Source organism: Eretmochelys imbricata, chromosome 10 (assembly GCF_965152235.1).
Source record: "Eretmochelys imbricata isolate rEreImb1 chromosome 10, rEreImb1.hap1, whole genome shotgun sequence".
Lineage (NCBI taxonomy): Eukaryota > Metazoa > Chordata > Testudines > Cheloniidae > Eretmochelys > Eretmochelys imbricata.
The window spans coordinates 6,600,755-6,621,005 of record NC_135581.1 but is presented as its reverse complement, the minus strand read 5'-3'; the positions used below and the strand labels follow the sequence as shown (position 1 = coordinate 6,621,005).

The 20,251-nt window shown below is 44.2% G+C and overlaps 1 protein-coding gene across 1 annotated transcript in view; it reads right to left on the bottom strand.

Moving 5' to 3' along the window:
• CACNA1H (calcium voltage-gated channel subunit alpha1 H) overlaps positions 1–20,251 on the bottom strand; it is a 478,708-nt gene that overhangs the window by 71,185 nt on the left and 387,272 nt on the right. Inside the window, exons 10-13 of the mRNA XM_077827747.1 lie at positions 13,034–13,185; positions 11,554–11,739; positions 9,324–9,441; positions 6,857–7,012 (exon numbers count right to left, since the gene is read on the bottom strand). Of these exons, the coding sequence (XP_077683873.1) occupies positions 6,857–7,012; positions 9,324–9,441; positions 11,554–11,739; positions 13,034–13,185 (612 nt within the window). The remainder of the gene's footprint in view (positions 1–6,856; positions 7,013–9,323; positions 9,442–11,553; positions 11,740–13,033; positions 13,186–20,251) is intronic.

The following is a 20,251-nucleotide window of genomic DNA, read 5'->3' as shown; positions in this document are numbered from 1 at the left end:
GGAGGAATAATTCAGTCTTCACGGCGGATTCAGTCTCTAGCGTCTCCTTCTAGACCGCCAACAGGAGGGCCAATGGTGACAGTGAGTTTGGGATTTGGGAGAAGACCTTTAATTCTTTTGACACACAGGGCCCTGACCAGCAACCAGAAGATTATGTTGCTGAGAGGTTTGGCATGCCAAAGCCGAACCCTCAGCCACACAATCCTCTTTGAAATGTCTTTACCGGATTTGAACACTGGTTCTTTGCTTTCATACATCCAGGTACGCTACCCAAAAGACTAAGCTAAATTCATTTAAAAGGCTGGAGTACAAATGCTTGTCTTGTAAAGTTCTCCTGAACAATTTCATTTTGTGTGTGGTCAGCAGGACAGAACTGCTCTGGCAAGCTGTCCAACTGATCCATCAAGGCTACAGAGAAGTTGTGCAAATTGGTCTTTATAAGGAGCACAGTTTCTTAATTGGTGCCTGTACAAACCCACCATGGTCTTAATAGACACACACTGCTCTCCCCAAGGTGGTGATGAATTTAATTTCTTTGGCAGTGTGTTGCTAAGTGGTGCAGCCAAAGAAATGATTATTTATTAAGAGAGGGGATTGAGTTTCTTTGTTCATCTTTTTTGTTTCACGGATGAAGAATTAACATACAGTAGCTGTTAGATCTGCATAATTCTGGAAGCTCTGGGTGGCGTCGTACAGCAGATTTGAGATAGTTTTCCAATCAGTCAATCTGGAACCTCCGCGTGACTCAGCTACACAAGCATAAGTTTTGCCCTTTAGCTCATCATTCTGCAGTCATACATGCAAGTCAGGGATGCTCTATACTATGCCTGACCTTGTGGATTTCCATGTCTATTCTCTTCCTTTGATGTCCCTGTCAAATTTGCACCATTCATAAGTCAAGATCTGAAGATCAAGCCTCTGACAGCATCATCAGTAAAGGAGTCCCCCAATCAAAGTCAGCTGGCAATTTTGTCAATGATGCATAGGATAGAACAGAACCCAGCTTGCTCCTTTAGCTGTAGGGGAGGGCCAACAATAGCAACCCCCCCCCGCCCTCAATTCTATCAGTAAAGTCAGCCCACGTGACTTGGAGTGATCGGATGACTAAGAAAGGCCCATTTGTACATAACCACCTTTCTGATCATACTCACACGTAGTGTCAAAGAAGAAGAGCAAGGCAAAAGACTTCAGACAAGTTCCTCTGTAGTATATGACTTTGTGAGGGTTGCGGTTTAAAAGATTTTTCATATTTTGGCATCAACAGCTAGTCAACAAATCAAAGAATAAAGCCACAGGAAAATAAAAAATCCTCAGCTCTGCTGAATGCTTCTTCCTGCGAGTTGCAGCCAAGGAAGATTTGCCGGTCTTTGCTGTATAAAAACTAGAGCTAAGTTATTCATTTATTAGCACGCAGTTTGATACAAGGCCTCATGGCTGAAATATGGCTCTGGTGGGATTTCTCTAGTGCATACTGTACTTGCTAAGAGACAATTGACAAGCCTCTAGCCATAAGCTTTGCCAAGCCTCCTAAAGAAGGAAACAAGAAAAATGCATGCTACAAATTTAATTCCTGGGGTGGTTAGGCTGTTCTGATGCAGGCTTTAAAAACTGTCTCTTACACGTTTAAATCACAGTCTGTACCAGCTCCAAAAGGAGCCATTAAACACTAGCAAGAAAACAGGGTCCATTTTGTGAAGACTGTAATTACATATTTATCGAGAATATCGCACACGGCTACCAATTTCTGTCTTCATAGTAGCACATGATTCAGCCGTTTAGAGAACAAGCAGGAGACAGGACATTGTGGAAAGGCCAGGGTGGCTTTTGCAACAAACATTATTTCCACAGCAAGGATTCAACCTGTGACCTCTGGAGCTAAAAAATATGAGTTTTGACTATCCGAGCTAGAAGACACGGTAGCTGTTAGTCCACTGCAGTCTGGGCTCATAGTATTTCAGCTATTAGAGGGGGACAGAGAGCCAGTGTGTAAACATGCGTTCTATTTGGTAGTAAGAACACAAGATGGTAAACCAAGGCGGTTGTCGGTCATGCTGAGGGGACAAATGAATAGAGGCAAGAGCCAGAGCATTATATGTACAGTATTATATATCACTTAGTCCTGCCTTGAGTGCAAGGGACTGGACTAGATGACCTACTGAGATCCCTTCCAGCCCTACACTTCTATGATTCTATGTAGGAGATTGATTGTGTAGGGCTTTGCAGAAAAGGGGAAGGTGGTTACATTTGCTTCAGGAGGTAAGGGGAAACCAGAAAAGATATTTGAAGTGGGGATGGACTTGTCTGGAGCCATGGGCATGTGAAGGGAGCTTTAGAGAGCTGACCAACTATAATCCAAGGGAGAAGGGGACTATCCTTTAGCTTAACTCTAAGTTACAAACCAGAACACTCTCTTTACCGCCAGGCATTTGGCTGGTACCCTTACCAGACTCACTTAATGCATCATTATTTGTTCACTGAAGTCATCACAGAAAAATATATGAGGCAAATATGATTTCTCTCTGCTTGCTCTCTCTTACTGAATGAAACAGCTTGGAATAAGCAGAAGTATTATAAATTCCCCGAGACAGTTAAAAATGTATCTAGACAGAGTGGATAACAAAAGCACTGATTTCCGCCCCCCCTCACACACACACACCAAGACTAGCTAGTGAATAATTCATGGCCCATGGCCCATTCCCCCCCCACCCCCTTCCATTGTTTGTTTTCGTCAATGACAACATATTTAAAGACAAGTTTCTTATCAAAGGGAAGTTGGGGCCCAGCACCCAGGGATTAAAGGGTGCAAATGAAACAGCAATAGTGTAGCCGATAAAGCTGATTGGGCAAGGAACAGAGCATGAATGTGGACTTACACTTAGAAAAAAAAACAGGGGAAAAGTGCAAAGTAGGACTGGCTGGGTCTGCCTGGCAACATCAAACAGCTGCATCTACTCTACAGCCCAGGCAGAACAGAAAGGAGGCCTGCGCAGCGGACTCCTGGATTTCAATTAGCTGTTAACTTTTGGCACAGCCTGTGTGCTTCATCTGGAATGTTTATGACCTCCTATCTCTGGAACCTGCTGAAGATCAAAAGGCTGATACTGGTGGCCCTTCCCCAGCGTACATGGCTGGCACGCACATTCAGCGTTTTTATAATATCCTAAAGGATTTTCTCTGAGGGCCGGGAGGTGTGAGACACACTAGTGGACCCTGAGAGACAGGAGCTTCAAAAGCAGCAAGAGTCATGAAATACGGGCAACTTTGGAGGGATGCACCAAGGTGAAGAATGATTTGGGCAAAGGCAAACAAACACATATTACTCAAATTCTACCCATCGTAACACATTTCACATTTATAGCGGCATAGGACTTGGTGGTAGAAGCAAAAAGATAAAACTTAGATCCTTCAGCTCCAAAAAAGAACAGTCCCCGCCTCTTGAGTTCAATGAGATTCTCATTAGCAATACAGGGCCTATGACACACATTTGAGCTATTCTGATTCCATCTAACCGTGGGCTGTGATACTCACACATAATAGTATTATTATTTGTATTCCCACATCATCTATGGGTCCACTGTGGTAAGTCCTGTACGAACAGAACAAAAAGAATCTCTGCCCCAAAGAACTTACAATCTAGGTACCCAGTTCCTTTTCATATATTACACTCCCACCTCAAAACACATACAAGCTATGGGGAAGTCTAGATTGAAACTTTCATTCATTTCTATTTGGCTGGTATCTCTGAAAGCTCATCATGAACGTTTAGTGACCAGTGTTGTTAACTATGTCACCATGGATCATTTTAGCAGTAGTATGCAGCTAATGTGTTCAGCCAATTATCTCAGACTGCCTCCCCCACTAGGTGCCCAGAACTCGAACTGTCCCGATCAGCTGCGAGTTTTCAAACCCTTTTCAACTGACAACTTCTATGACGTAGTGGCTAGTGCAAAAATCTGCAGCACACTGAAAACTGATGACATGGGGAACGGCTTCAAACGAAGGGAGTTCAATATAAAAATCACCACCACCAGGGTTATTGCATTGATGGGTTACTCATTTTTATGTTTAATTCATGAAAAGCTACCACTTTAAAATGTAAATGAACCGGCCTCAGACTTGCCAGCCGGCTGTACCAGAGTCCAGGCACTTTCCAAGAGGCTTTGGATCCAGCTTTCTGCACAGCATGTGGGATTTTGAAGACAACTAGCACCGCAGAGCAAAACTCCAGCCAGCTGCCACCCCGCCGCACAGCACAGCCCGCCCAGATTCTCCATGAACCCTGGTGATTCCTTCTTTGGGGGCTGATCTTGCTTCTGCGAAAGTCTGTGGCAGAATTTCCACAGGCTTCAATAGAAACAGGATCATGCCAGTTCTGCTAAGAGGCAAGGATGTGAAGAGTTGTAGCATCCCTGGCAAAGTGCATGTATCATACAGATCTGTGATCCTGAGAAAGCCGCTTTGAGAGTCTGGGAATAAACAATGAAGATAAGATTTTCAAACTAGCTGTTTCTGTCCATTTGCCTGTCCTGGTACTTATCGGGAAGCTGGGAACGGACTTTTTAATAATGGAAACCATGCAGATCACCTTAAAGGGGGAAAATGTAGTTGTGAAATTTGAGGAGAAGGGTGTTTCTGGTGCATGCATATTTCAGTGGTACTTCACAGTGAACCGCAGTGTTGTCTCGGTGTAATGTAATGCAATGTAAGCAGAAAAAATATGAAGACGATGAGATTTCTGGGGACAAGGTGAAAAGCTATCAAAAATAATTAACAAATTAATAAAAAGAACAGGAGGACTTGTGGCACCTTAGAGACTAACAAATGTATTAGAGCACAAGCTTTCGTGGGCTACAGCCCACTTCATTGGATGCATAGAATCGAACATATAGTAAGATATATATATATATATATATATATATATATATATATATATATATATATATATATATATATACACATACACATACAGATAAGTTGGAAGTTACCATACAAACGGTGAGAGGCTAATTAGTTAAGATGAGCTATTATCAGCAAGAGAAAAAAACTTTTGTAGTGATAATCAAGATGGCCCATTTAGACAGTTGACAAGAAGATGTGAGGATACTTAAGGAAATAGATTCAATAGGTGTAATGACCCAGCCACTCCCAGTCTCTATTCAAACCCAAGTTAATGGTATCTAGTTTGCATATTAATTCAAGCTCAGCAGTTTCTCCTTGGAGTCTGTTGGTAACTTCCATCTTATCTGTATATCTATCTATCTAACTATATGTTCCATTCTATGCAACCGATGAAGTGAGCTGTAGCTCATGAAAGCTGATGCTCAAATAAATTGGTTAGTCTCTAAGGTGCCACAAGTCCTCCTGTTCTTTTTGTGGATACAGACTAACACGGCTGCTACTCTGAAATAAATAAAAGATTTTCTTTCCTCTCCACACCCTGGGAATTTAGAGAATGAAAATTGAAACCCTTCCTCATTTTGTTTCTGAGTTCCCATGGGCTTAGCGCTGGTTCGATATTCCAAAACGCTGAGCAGCCTCTCTGTTCTTGCATGCCTTGGGATACAAAAAAAATCCAAAAATGTGATTCAAGCGTTTTGGATCATTATTTTCAACTTGAACTGAGGCTGGATGATTTTAGGTGAGTCTCAAAATCATGTCCGTGCCCTACTGACTTCACAAAAGCTTCTGGATAATATATTAAACCAGAAATGGGATCATAATTCTCATTTAAAACTCCATGCTACATATGGATCTGTCCTGCTCCAAAGGAAAAAACGGAGAAGGGCAGAATAGGTCAGCGGGTTCCAGGATTGACACTTGGGAACGTCTCAAAGCAGACTGAGAAATAGTCATTTCTTTAATCTTCCTTACCCAAGATAAGGCAATTGGACATTATCCAGGCCCCTGGCCACATATACTGTTATAGCACTCATTTTCAGGTGGTGGTACATAAGAACAGCCATATGGGGTCAGACCAGTGGTTCTGACCCCAGTACTTGCCGCCAGAGACCATAGGTTCGCACTCAGAGCGGTGAGCCCATCCCACTGGGCACATCCTATTATTAGCACGCTAGCTCAGTGAGAGCTAGCACGAGTATATCTCCTCAAGCTGGGAATCTACATCCCCAGCTCCTAGTGTAGACACGTCTGTGCAGGAGCGGCAGGTGTACATTCCAGCAAGAGGACATACCCACATTAGCACGCTCAAACCAGAAGCATAGTCACAGTGGTGCAAGCATCCAGTCACCCAAGTCCGTGCCTCAAGTCTCAGCTGGGACCACGCTCAGGATGATTCAGTTTACATCTCCAGCACAAACTGGAGACATACCCATAGCAACTTGCCCAGGGTCACACCGGAAACCTGGTGGAGCGTGGTCTTGTGAATGCCAGGCAAGTGCTCTAACCACTGGATCATCCTCTCTAGAATGGAACCATCAGAGCTAGACAGGCATCACAAGGGCACCTCATCACAAGCTTTATCACTCCTACTCTGCTTATAACTGCATCCATTGTATAACTGCATCCACCCTAGGACTTATGCCGACCTATTTATGTCAGTAACTGCCCCCACCACTAACTAGCTGATACAGCAACACCACCTGTGAAGTGTAGACCAGGCTTAATTCAATTTGGCCCTTTCCCATGAGCACTGGATTACCAGTGTCCTATCTTGTTCCAGCTGGTGGGCTTTACTGGAGGGTCTGGGGGGTCAGGTACTGCTGTGGTCCTTGGAGGGTTGTTTAGAGATAAGGTGCTATTTCCCTACTGATGAAGAGGCCATGAGGCTGACCCCCTCACCCATTTCCTATGTGCAGCTGCCAGTTCCCTGCCCCATTGCTTTGCTAAGCCTCCTTACCTCTGCTTGGAAGCCTTCTACCAGGATGGCAACTAGGAGGTTGAAGAGCACGTAGTTGCCAAAGGTCATCAGGGCCACGAAGTAGAGTGCCGCCCACGAGGAGGTGGATGCCATGCCATTATAGAGCACCACGTTCCAGTCTTCCTGGGTGAGGATCTGCATGGAGTGGGAAGGAAAGACTTTCCGATTACTCCTCGCTGCTCGCCGGGAGCAGCTGGTTTAAAATGCACATTGAATCACTGATTTATCCCTTCCTCCTTTACAGAGGCAGCACCCGCTCTCCTTTCTGACCGGCTAGAGATCTAATCAGATGAGACAGCAAAGGATCTCTTTATTTAGATCTCAGCACCTGAGATAGATCTGCAAGCTGCGGCTTCTTCCTGGGATACTCTTCTGCCCTGGCTCCTCGTTCAGCTTGCCTAGTAGCATTATGACCCACAAGGGTTGCTAGTTCAAATCCCCACTCTGGTAACCTATCAGCTGCACAAGCTGCGAGTTCTACTGTTTGGTGGGGAAGTTCCCAAATGATTACATGTACTCTGGTGATCGGCTACCAGTTGACAGGCCTGCGATGGCACCAGTTTTGTATCAAGAGATGGTCACACTTTTTCAGGGCCATGCTTTCCTTTAATCAGAACATTTTTTCTCATTATGAGTTAACTGACGTTGGGAAAAAACCCCAGGTTTTCCTCACAGTCATTGATACGAGGGATCTCCAGAAACTCAGGAAAGGAAACAAGTGCTTGTTGGGTGGAAAAAAGATAAACTGGCAGGAAAACATATTTTCTTTGAAAAGACTAGTCTAAGGAGCCTTCATAAGATTCACTTAAGATATTCCTAGCCGCCAATGTTTCCATAGCTGAAAAACCCAGGGATTTAAAAAAAAAAAAGAAAAGAAAGAAGAGGATGGTTTCTTGCCCTTCGTTAATCCAGACTCTACTATGAAGATGTCCTCTAGCACTGCTATAAAACAGGAACAACAAGTTGGCGGCATCTGGGGGTGGGAAAATATAGTCGGCTGCATTTAGTCCTGTGCCTCCCATTAGCCCTGTGCCTCCCCGTAAGGTTATGTCCTTGTGCATCACACTGAATCTATTTACACACATGACTTTGAATGTTAAAAATAAATACATGAGCCGCTATTACAACAGTAGGAACCTCATGGAAGTGCTGTCAGTTTCCCCTCGCAGTGAATTAAAATCTGTCTTTGTTTATATAGGGGAGAGCTAACATTCTGCATTATGGAGAGTTTGGATCAGTTTGCACATGGACTGCCACTCATTTAATGAGGTGCACCTGTCCTGTACGTAGAAATCCTGCTTAACATTCCTAAGCTCTCCTCCACTATACCCAGTTTAAGTCTGTTGGTGGTTGTAAGGGGGCCTTTAATATACTCACTCTGCTTCGCATTCTAAGGGCTCATTTCTTAAGCGGAAAGACAGCTAATGTTACGGAGAAATACCTTCCTGGAATAAGTTGCTTCATTGCTCTGTTATGAAATACATGAGTCATTCTAATGATACCTTAGATCTTGTCTACACAGGAAAGTCGGCAAGTTTACATAGAGATTTTCCAGTCCTCTGCCTTGCTTTTCTTTTGTGTCACAGTCTTTACCAGTCCAGCAATCCTCATCCCAACTCCACTGTTTGTGTAGCCAGCACCTACAAAATTTGCTGAGCTAGATTGACCTGAGACAGTCTGTTCGTCCCCCAATTCTAAAACACGGTATTTTTAAAAAGTGAATTTCAGTGCTGGAGGAAGGTGTTGGATCGGTATCCTTGGAGACAGAAGTCTTCTGTCTATTCATGGAACAGGTACAGCACTGAATGGTTTTAGAAACCTCCTTCAAAATGACCAATATGTTTCAACCTGAATTGTGTAATGATTGCAGCTGGGCAAAATTTCTTGAATTTTGGCCCCAAAAAATGCAGATCTGGGTCAACTGAAACATTTAATGCATTCATGTTGAATCTGCTGAAATGTTTCAGTCTGGGGGAAAAAAATTCCCCCGAAGTCAAAACATTCTATCTTGATTTTTCCAGATATAAGGAAAAAGCAAAGGTTAAAAAACCCCTGAATGTAACAAAATGTTTTGTTTTGGGTCAAAGTGTTTTTGAGCGACCAGAATTTTTTTCCTACTTTTTAGTTTAATCAAAACTGAACTGAGAAAATCTGTTATTTGCACAAGTGTAATGATATGAAAGTGCCGTTCAATCTCTATTCCTTCTCAGGCTTTCGCCTTTGCTAAGAAGCGAGATCGACACAGTGGTGGGTTTTGTGACAAGGGCATTTGCCCACTCAGAGCTAGCCTGAGACCAGTCGATTCATTGGGAAGAACCGAAACAAACCTCTTTCATGGTAAGTTTGTCCAGTTAACTCTGTGATGCTGTGAATGAAGTTTTTTGAAAAGCAACAACATTTGTCTGCTTGGTAGAGAATAAAACTCATCAGCGGTCCCAGATCTTACCTGAAACACGGTCACAATGGCCCAGAGCAAGGAATCAAAATTCTTTCTGTCTGGAACTGTGTCCCCCGTATCAGTTTTCAAGCTAAACTTGCACCCAAAAAGATGCATGCCGAGAATGCTGGAGAGGGAAAGGAAGCGACATAGAAGACATCACTGCATGAGACACATGGTTTCAGGGAGCATCTTAGCGCTTTTGGGGGTCACTTTCTTTTCCCAGCTGCACATTGTAGGTCTATAGAGAGTGCTATCTGTGCTCCCGCAGGCAGGAAATGAGTCCTCCTTAGAGGAGGACACCAACTATAAGGTGAATCAGAGCGCGGGTTTGTTATACGCAAAAAAAGAGCCTTTCCAGAAGATGAAAGCAGAATAGCATGACTTAGATATAACTTTTGTCCTTATGTTCCTGCACTAACTCCCTGGTGAACCATCACCGAATGTACTGGTTCTTGAGGCCCACAGCCTCTACTTGCCATTTCAGTCCAGATGCCTACAGGTGACCCTCCATTTCAGAGCCTGATGGCTTCTGGGTTCCCATTGAGACAGCTTCAATACTAGTTGGTGAGCTTTCTACACCTTATGCAGCCTTTGACCTGGAATGGATGTTACTGGCCCAAGGAATTATGGGTGACATGGCTGCAGACTCTTCAGACAATCCAGCTCTATCGCCAGTATCCTCTCTGAGGAATTTCTGAAGAGGCCTGAGGGTGCAGGAGGGGCTGCTTTCCGTTCATTATATAGGACTCAGGCAAAAAGCGGATACCTTCACTAAATGTTAGTGTAACAAGGCACATTTGACCTGTCATGGCTCATGCCAGCCAGGTCGCAGAGATTTTCCCAGAAAGGGATCTTCTATGAAAAATAGACCTTACACCTGATTTGACCACTTCCAGGATCTTGCGAGGGTCACTCAATCTTCATTAACCATTCAGTCCTCGTTCTCTTTGCTGATAATGCCAACAAAGCGGCCAATTAGTGGCAACTGCAATGGTAGCTATTCCCCCACTTTTGAGTTCCTTCTGTCAAAGCAGCGTAATGGATATGTGGCCAGGAACTATTCCGTATGACATAAGCATGACAAATATACAATATGCATGACAAATATACAAGTATGAATGACATCAAACAGCGAAAGAATAGAGAAAACAGCTTGGAATTACACAAGCCCGGGGAAACATTCAGAAGATTTAACAGTTGACATAAATTCCTGGTGCTTTCTGAGTATTTAATAAAAAATACCATCTTCCAAGATGTTTGTCATAGGTATTGGGGCAAATTCTCAGGTAATTTACACTGACGCCAGTGGACCACATCCATGGAAATACGCTAATTTGAACCATCTGAGAATCTGGACTATTATTTCTAAAGTCTTCTATTTGACATGGACAGATGATCCCATGAAGTTGCTGGGAAGTGACTTTTGGTGCTACAGATAGTTGTCCACTACCAAATTAATAAGACCAACAATCCATTTAATTTTGGCTCCTAAACACCCACCGGCAATGACCCCTGCTATTCGCTACAAGGTGAGGTAAATAGCTCCCCGAAAGAACATTAGGTCAACTGCCCACTTTGTGCCCACTCTCCCTCCATAGTTGTTCTTGCTTCTCTGGATCATGTTTCATCACTATTGACCTCGGTCAGAGTCAAATCCAGAACTCAGTGGGGCGGAGCTGGTGACAGGCTGCATGCCCTGTTATCAACCCCCTGAGCCATTCAGCTGTAGACTAGTGTTAAAAAGTAATTCCTGGACCCCATATTTCCTCCCTCTAAAACATTAAGCCATCAAGTTCCATTTGTGGACAACTTCCTGGGTCAGGAGTGTCGGAATAGAGGGGGTCTCTGGGGGGGGGCGGGAAGAGGCGGTGCAGGGTCGGGGCCTTAGGGGAGAGGGGTGGCACAGAGGGGGCAGGGCCACGGTTCAGGTGCTGGTGGCCCCCCCAATTTTAGGAAGCTTCTGCTGCTCCTGTACTGTGCCTCTCAGGAACTCTGGAGCGATTGTTTTTCTGTTGTTGTCTGTATTCTTCATTTGTCTGCAGAATTACAAGGATTGCATGAAACACTGAGACCTCAAAGTGGTAAATCATCTGTTGAATATCTGCCTGTCAGTCTATTGTGAGCCCTTCTGTCATCTAGGCTGCATGGCAAACATGCTCTATTATCATTCTAATTTGCATATTATTTAATCAAGCCAAACAATTAATTCAAGAAGAAAAGCAGCTGTCGGTGGTACCTGAAAATAAAGATGAAGAGCATGAGCAGCATGCAGAAGGTGGCCACGTTATCCATCGTCTTCATCAGGACCACCAGCTGGCGGCGAAGGGCAGGCATGAAGCGTACCAGCTTGAGGACCCTGAGCAGCCGAAAAGTTCTTAACACAGAAAGGCCTCCATCGGATTGGCCAATGATCTCCCAGACACTACGGGAGCATAAGAGGGAAAACAACAAACTCACTGTCCTTGTCCGACCTGTAGCAGTTTGATGTACAGTACAACAAAACCCGTAGCTAATTGGATTGTGAGTAGCTTGCAGGGTGTCTGTCTGGCCAAGCCTGTGACCTGGGATCAGAGTGCGCTGTAGGAACAGATGGGACTTACAAAGGGGGGTGGGGGGGGGAAGTCAACTTGCATATTTGTCTCTGCTGCTCTGCCTCCTTCTTGACCTTGGAAAGATCTCAGAATCAGCCCCCTTCAATATATATGCTTAATCTATTTCCTCTGTAGCCAGTTTAGTGTTGTTTAACCTGCTACAGCATCTAGCGATAAAGTAAATGACTTAATGGTGTTCTAGATGCATGGTTGGTCTGGACCACTGAAAATCAGAGATGGGCTCCAGCCACAAAATTTAGATCAGGATTTTGGAAGGCCCTGAAATTCCAGAGGGTTTAAACATGGGGGTTTTAGTTCAGATTATTATTATAAAGAGACGGAGCCAAGTGTAAAATTGGGTTTGAAGTTTGAACAATCTCAGAGAGTTTGAAGTTGTTTGGATCTGGGACTTGGGTCTGCACCCCTCTCTAATTGTCATGACTTATTTCAACTCCATGGGCCCAGCCATCAGTTGGTGTAAAGCGGCATCCCACCATGGACGTCAACGGCACTATGCTGATTTACACCTCCAGAGGATCTGGCCCGACATTTTTCTTTCTCAAAATTAGAGTGAATTGAGCAGCCACGAAGCTCAGGGGATGACTGGTGTGGGCCAAGCCAGTTACAGCATGGACAGACGCAGAAGCCTCTCCCATGCACATGGGCCAGCACAACCCACCCCAAATCTGCAGCACCCCTACCACTTGCTCTTTGATGTTGGGAGCCCCCTGCAGTGGACACCACACCCATTACTTATTGTATCCCACCTTCTCACAGCCCTGTTCTTGCCTTTCCAGGTCACATATTCATGTATTCGTTCTGGGAAACCTCTGTGCTGCTGCAACTTGGGGTCATTACACTGCTTTCCCCAGAATTTTCTGTGGAAAATTCACCACGCCGCCAGATGTATGGCAGAAATAGAACTCCTCGTCTGTCACGTCCATTTCGTTTGGACAGCACTTCTAAAGATACGACCCTAAAAGGCCAAGACGCTATTAATCCCACTGAGCTCTAAATTCACACTAACCCACGTCACTCCTACCCCCTGCATGACATGACATGTCTAAAGTCTCCTCGAGCTACTTGGAGGCGAATGGTGGAAAGTATCATGCAGCGTGCAGTGACCTGATGATGACTATGATCCCGTCGAAGATGTTGTATGGGTTCTTGATGTAACCGAAGATACCAAAGGCAAGGAGCTTGAGGACCATCTCCAGGGCAAACATGCTGGTGAAGACAATGTTACTGATCTCCAAAGCGTTGGTCAGTTCATCCGGCTACAAGACAGAAAGACACATAGTCAAGCTGAGACATAAGGAGAAACATGGAATTTTTTTTTATTATTCCGCATGGTAAACACACTCATTTCCTCAAGGAATTTATTGCACTGTTTCACTTTGCACACCATAAAGCCCTATGCAAATCCATACATCTGGGAACAAAGGAGGCAGGCGGCATCTGCAGAATGGGGGATTGTCCCCTGGAAAGCAGCAACTCGGAAAAGGATTTAGGGGCCCTAGTGGACAAGCTGTGCAACACGTGCTCTCAGTGTGAAGCTGTGGTAAAAAGGGCTAAAGCCATCCATGGATAAATAAACAGAGCAGTGAGTGTGGAAAGGGAGGTGATTCAGCAGTGGGGAGACTGATACTGGAATACTGCATCCAGTTCTGGTGTCCACATTCCAAAAAGTATGTTAAAAAACTGGAGAGGGGGCAGAGAAGAGAGAGGTAGTGCGTAAGAAGAACTGGAAGGACATTCTATCGGGTCTTTTAATGGAGTGAATGCCCATTTCTGTAGCACCCGCAGTAATGACACTCATGTTGTGTCCTAGCTTAACAAGATCTTTTAAGCAATGCACTAAAATGAAGCATTAAGGCACAAAGTCAGACGTTTTGTAGGATATGCTTAGCCAGGCTAGAGGTCTATCTGTAACAGACTAAATGCTCTGAATGTAAGGTGGGCTTTTCAAAAACACCCAAGAGAGTTAACAAGTAAAAGTGCCACTGAAAGTCAATGGGATTTGTGTTCTTAGCCGCCTTTGAAAACGCCACACTAAAAATCTAGGAAGGTTTCTTTGTGGGTTGTCTCTGTTTTGATTGATCCAAAGTTCTGGTCAGAAACCTGGAAGGGATCTTTCTAGGATGTCCTACCTATGGCCCTGATCTAACTCCCATTACAGCTGATGGAAAGATCTCCATTCACTTCAACAGGACTTGGAGCAGACCTTGTGCATGAACTCAGATCCATGACATAGAAAATTGACCTTCCCAAATAAACCAACATTCGCTCCAAGTTACAGCCTTTAGTGTGAAACCTTTACAAGTTCCTCTCTCACCAAACCTAATGAGAAAGAAGGGACCGAGTTAGATTTTCTCACTGGAGTTACTTCAAAAAAAAACTGTTCAAGGAACTGCAACATACATTTCTAAAGCTAAGTACCAGTTGTCTTGCAAAAGAAAATGAGTCTTTTCCATTTCCTCAGTGCAATAATCTTGCCTAGGAAAAGGGGCTATTTTCATATCCAGCTCATCTCCTGTCTGGTAATAGCTTCCTTTATTTTTCATGATATGTTAACAGCTGGGAAGCACTTGAGGTGGTTATTGCATTATCTGAGCTTCTGAAGACAGGAGATGTTTGTCGTATCATGGTGCGCAGCATAGAAGAGACACTGAATTCAATGCACTGTATATCAAATACTCAGCAAACAGCCAGGAATGGCAGTGGTTAACTTGGATTCAGTGGTAGCCACGGAGATCCCACCCTGTCCAGGCTGGTTATACCATCAGGCTGCTGCAGATTAACCCCTAGAACAACTTACCAAGAGTTGTGGTTGATTCTCCATCACTAGCAGTTTTAAAATCAAGATAGGATGGTTTTCTAACAGATCGGCTCTAGGTCAAACAGATGATAATTCAGGGAAGTTCTATGTAGGAGGTCAACTACATGATCACAGGGGTCCTTTCTGCCTTTATCATCTATGAAACCAACTTGCATAGGCCAAATCATTCTGTGCAATAACCTACTATGGGCTCAACCATTTATCCTATAGAGACAGTACTAACTGCTTAGTGTTTCCAAGCAACCTCCTGCTCATCCTCAATGCACACCATGATTGCTAAAATACATTAGAGATACAACTACTCATACCATATCTCCTTGCTCTCAAACCCCTATAAAAGGACAACCCTATTTAGCACCCAGTTGCCTGACACCACCTTGGGCCAGAAGCTGAGATTATATTGGATGAGCTTCTCTGGTGCCCCTTGTTAAAACTTTGTGACTGAATTGAAGGGGGAGGGTTGGGATGGCTTCCCTGCATATAATGAAGTCATGTTCTGCCCAGCCCCATTGCCCATGGATGCTGCTAAACCATCCTGCCCAGAGATGACTTATCTTTGGGTTCATAAGAACACGGCTGTAGAAGACTTTGCCTTAGGATTGTACCAGACTCCATCCATTCTCGGGGGAGAGGCCACCCTTAGACAGCTCCATGGGTCCTCCCCTCCCCATCATGTGACACAAACTGAACATTGTGCCAGACTTCTCAGTGTATTCAAGACATTGTGAAGGAACAGAGACTGGATGGCGCGTTTACTGCCTCTCTCCTTGGTCAGGGTTAAGAGGGAGCATTCCTGAGGACAGGCAAAACTAGGGGTTATGTTTCTTGGTCTCTCTAGCCTCCCTGGAATACGGTATTTACTGCAGATTATGGGAGAAAATGTTTGTGCTATCTTCTTAAAGTCAAGTTGCTGGCAGCACATTGCTGGCCAGATGAGAATTAACAGCATCATCTTCAGATGAAAGCTGCAGCTCAGAGCACTTTAAAGGGATGGGGCCTCCCGTAACACCACTTCTGCTCTGTACTCTCCATTTTGTGGGGAAACTCAGGGAAACCCTGCCAAGGAAAGAATAAAAGAGAGAGAGAGAGACAGGCTGCACAGCCCCAGAAGGAGTAAGGAAAAGGGAAAGCCTACACGACAGTAAGGAAACACCAGAGCATCTGCTAAAACTCCCACACATTACAGAAGCCTGATTTTCCTTTACTCAAGTCAATGAGATTTTTGCCACTGATGTCCATGGAAACAGTCTGCCCCGTGGCTATTAAGTGGGACTTTAACAGGAAATGTCCCTTCTCTTCACAATACCATCTGATATCAAAATAACCTTAACCCCTCAAAATAGATTTTAAATGGGACTTGAGTGGCACATAGGCCCTTTCCACAGAAGTAAATGTCCCAAGGAAAAGGGAACACACCCAAGAGGGGACATGTGGCCCTTGCATTTGGCTGGGGTAGAAACCCAACCAAGGGCAGCAATTGCCCCTGAGATTGAATTTGATTTGGACAATGGCTCAGCACCTGGTGGGGGATGACTGCTGCACAGTGCACTATTCAGAGTGGGCGCACTCTCGTCTTGTGTGAAGTTGCCAGCTGTAAATTCTTTAGGGCCTGGACCGTCTTCCCCTCTATGTCCGTACAATGCAGCAGCAGGTCAAAACCCCCAGAATGTCGTCAGCGTGTGAATTCTGCCCTGATCCTTTCAGGACATCAAGCGATCTGTAGCAGCTTGAGGTTGATCGTAACTTGCATATCTACAAGTGTTAGGGGTCATGCAATTACCCACCAATTTTTAGGGATCCAGACACAGTATTGCATACTGTGGCCTCTTGCAGAAATGAAGCCCCCAGTCCAACTCCTGCAGATAAAACTATGCACATGTCCAGGTGTTGGTTAAATCATACAAACCATTAGGAATGTCTCCTCAACTTCTTGGGGCATGTGTGTTTGGCTAGCTATCGCTGAGTTACTTGTCCGTGTATACACAATATCCTCACTCTAGCCAGTAGCCTGTTCCGGGGCTGCTCCGCTCTCTTATGAACATCTCATTGCTGAGCACTAACGCTAAATGTAAAATCATATTTCCCACCAGCCCCCACTCTTTCCTCTCCATCTTTGCCTCTTCTTCTCTTTCCTTCCAGTGTGGATACCACACACACAGAGCATCAAGAATATTGTGTACTCATGGTCTTACTTCTCTGGACAGGGAAAGCATCTATTTTGCAGGATCTCAAGGTACCTTCAGATGGGAACTGAACATTTAACAGGGAGAGTAAAAGGAGAACCCTGGGCTCTCTGATAAAATAGAAGGAGTCTTTCTAGACAAAACCAAGCCTAACCAAAAATTCTCTGTGGTGTCCTTGCTACCATTACAAGAGTTGCCAACGCTCATGAATTTATCATGTGTCTCATAACATTTGTTATTTTCTCAAAGCCCCAGCTCCTAGAGTCATGTGAATAAGAGAAAAATTTCAGCATACATAAAAAAAACAAGTAAGGTTCTAGGCTTCATGGTTGTGGAGAAAAGCTTGAAAACGTTGAAACCTAGATCTCAAAAAACAAAAACAAAAAAGGGAACAAAAAGAACCCATTTAAAAAAAATCCCATAATTTTGAAGCCAACCTCATATTTTTTTGTATCCTGACTCTTGATTTCCAAAAGCTTGGAGCAGGCAGCGCTGCACAGATTCATATGCTAACATTGCTGTTTGAACTCACTTGCCAATTCACAACAACATTTTGGTGCCATTGCTTCTTATTCTCAAGCACCGTAACCTTTGCTTGAAATATCAGGGCAGAGATTGCACGATGAAAGATGCCATGGTATCTCAAGGGAACAGGGGCGGGAGGGGGAACTAGCACCAATGAGATCATCAGTAGCCATAATTAGAAGCAGATCTTCTATCAGATAGCTACAGACAAAGCCGCAATGCCTCGGCCTCGCTGACATTGCAAAGCCACTGTGCTTCAAACCAGAGATCTTCATTATCCCTTATTACTCGTATTTGGTGCGAGGCAGAACTAATGTGGGGATAAGGACTGCTGTAATGAGAGACATTTAGATTGCAGTCCCAGCAGGCAAAGACAAGGCTGGATGGCCCTGAAAGCTAGCGAACGCGGCTCATGTGAGTTTTTGTATCACAGAGTGGAAGTTGTACAGCTCAGTCGAGCACCAGTGACATTGCGTTCAAACGTAATTACTCCCTTTCAGCACCAACTGGAGTCTAGGAAACAGCCTGACAGAGGTATTTTTATGTCTTATGAAATGGTTTGTGGCTTACAGTGTCGTTCATCTCCCACTTCTCATATCCCCCAATGAGCAAAGATCAAGGAGGAAGGTTAAGGCAGAGATATACAAAACCAACACCAATTTGACTTGCCTTCTTCAATCATCTTCCAGTCAGACACAAGACTAACTGAACCAGCCACTAGAAGTCACTGTTGCATAGCTCAAATTCAGCTGAACTGTAGAACTGTTTGGGAAATTTTTGACAAAACCTTTTTTCACCAAAAAATGCTGATGAACCCAAACCAAATCTGTTTTTGGTGGTTTTGGATTCAGTTCTGCTGAATTTCCTGACTCAAAAAGTTTCCATATTGTCAAAACTTCCCATTGTTCCCTTTTATGAAATGAAAAGTTTTGTTTTTTCGGTTCGAAATGACTTTTTGATTAGAAATGTAACTTCATTGATGTTTTAAAAAAGGCCAAAATAATCAACATACAATGGTTCAAAATTATCGAGACTAAACATTTTGATTGACCCAAGCTGAAATGTTTTGGGTTTTTTTTGGTTTTTAGGATCCCAAAAATTTTTGAGATGGACTTTTTGTCCTGATTTGGACCAGGACATTTTTTTCTTTTAAATCTCAAACATTCATGTGGGACAGGAAAAAGTCACCACCCCCGCCAGCCGTACTGCATTGCCATTTGTAGGACACCAAAATGCTCCTCAAAAGAGATGGTTCAACTCTGTTAGCTTTGGGTACCTAATCAAATTTTTCCTGCTGTGACATTTAAGCTGTCCAGCTCTGCAATGTTTCAGACAAGGAAAGGGAAACTCAAAATGAGTGATACTCGAGAAACACATGAACTTTGAGGCTCTGCAGGCAGCTCTGGGGGACATGTTGAGTCAGAGCACCTCTAGTTTTTGCCAGTTTTCAAGTGGAGTGAGCGGAGCAATGCAGCCCTTAATGAAACGTTAGGGTTACCACCTGGCTGGTATTTGTCTGGCCTGGGCAGGTTTTTAATGGATTTGCCAGTTGTTGGAAAGATAATTGAATCTGCAGGGTTTTTATGTGGGTCTAAAGATTGCATTATCACCACCATACACTGGGATATCAAATGTTAAAAGTCTCTGGGTCCAGCTAAAGATGCTGCAGCGTTCCCACCTTCCGCAGTTTAAGCGATAACAGATCAAAACTGTTGAAAATAAAGCACGTGTCTGCCCACCAACACACAGGCGCACTGTGCGTGTGTGAGAGAGGGTTTGAGTCTTGCGAGAGTGAGGAGACAGGAGACGTTATTAATCTTATTTGTGTGTGTTACCTCTCTAGATACTGTCAGCAGGGAGTTGGGGAGTTGCCTTATGATTTGGGGTTGTGGTTGTGTCGGGCTTGCCTTGTGTGTGTGTGTAGCAGGGATGTGCCTTTCTTTTTGGCATTTCAGAGGTGGTAACCGTAATGCCACATGACCCATGTACAGCATGGTACTAACCAAAGAGATTGGAATGGTAGGGATCCCTAGAGTCAGGGAGGAGGAGACGACACCTCCCCATTCCTAGCAGCAGAAGAGCGCCAGAGAGAGGTGTCAGATGGAGGAGCAAATTTCCCACCCTCCAGCACCTTGAATCTGCCCCTGCTACCCTCACTAGCCCTGATTCCAACCAAAACCTAACCCAGATACAATGACTGCCACCTTTGCTAATGTGGAAGGTCCATATTTGTACCACATGTGTCTACAAGATATTTCAGTGATTTTAAACTGTGTTTTTTATTAGCAGAGAGAAGATTCAGAGGTTCATTTCAAGGTGAGATAAACAGCCAAACATGTGACTAGTGCTCTAGCTAGCTTGGGTCTGGAAATCTTGGAAGAACAGGTGCTCTCTTGGAAAAAAATCTTACACTTAATGTTTCACCAAGGGAGAGTCTCCTTTTACAGTCTGTTAGGCACCAGGAAGTTGGGAGAAATTGATCAATCAAAAAGTAAAAAAATGAAAAATCCAATCACAGTCCAGCATGGGAGTGGCTAAGATTAATGATGGAGGGGCACTGGAGTAGGAGTCTGCAGATCTGGACCTATTCCTGGCTCTGCCACTGATTAACTGTGTGACCTTGGGCAAGTCACTTCATCGCACTGCACCTGTTTCCCCTCCCACCCTTCCTCTCCCTAGTCTATTTCAATTGCAAGTTCTTCAGGGAAGCGACTGTCTTACTATGCTTATGTTTAGCATCCAGCACAATGAGGCCCTAAACTTAGCTTGGTGCATAGTTGCTACTGTGAAATAAAT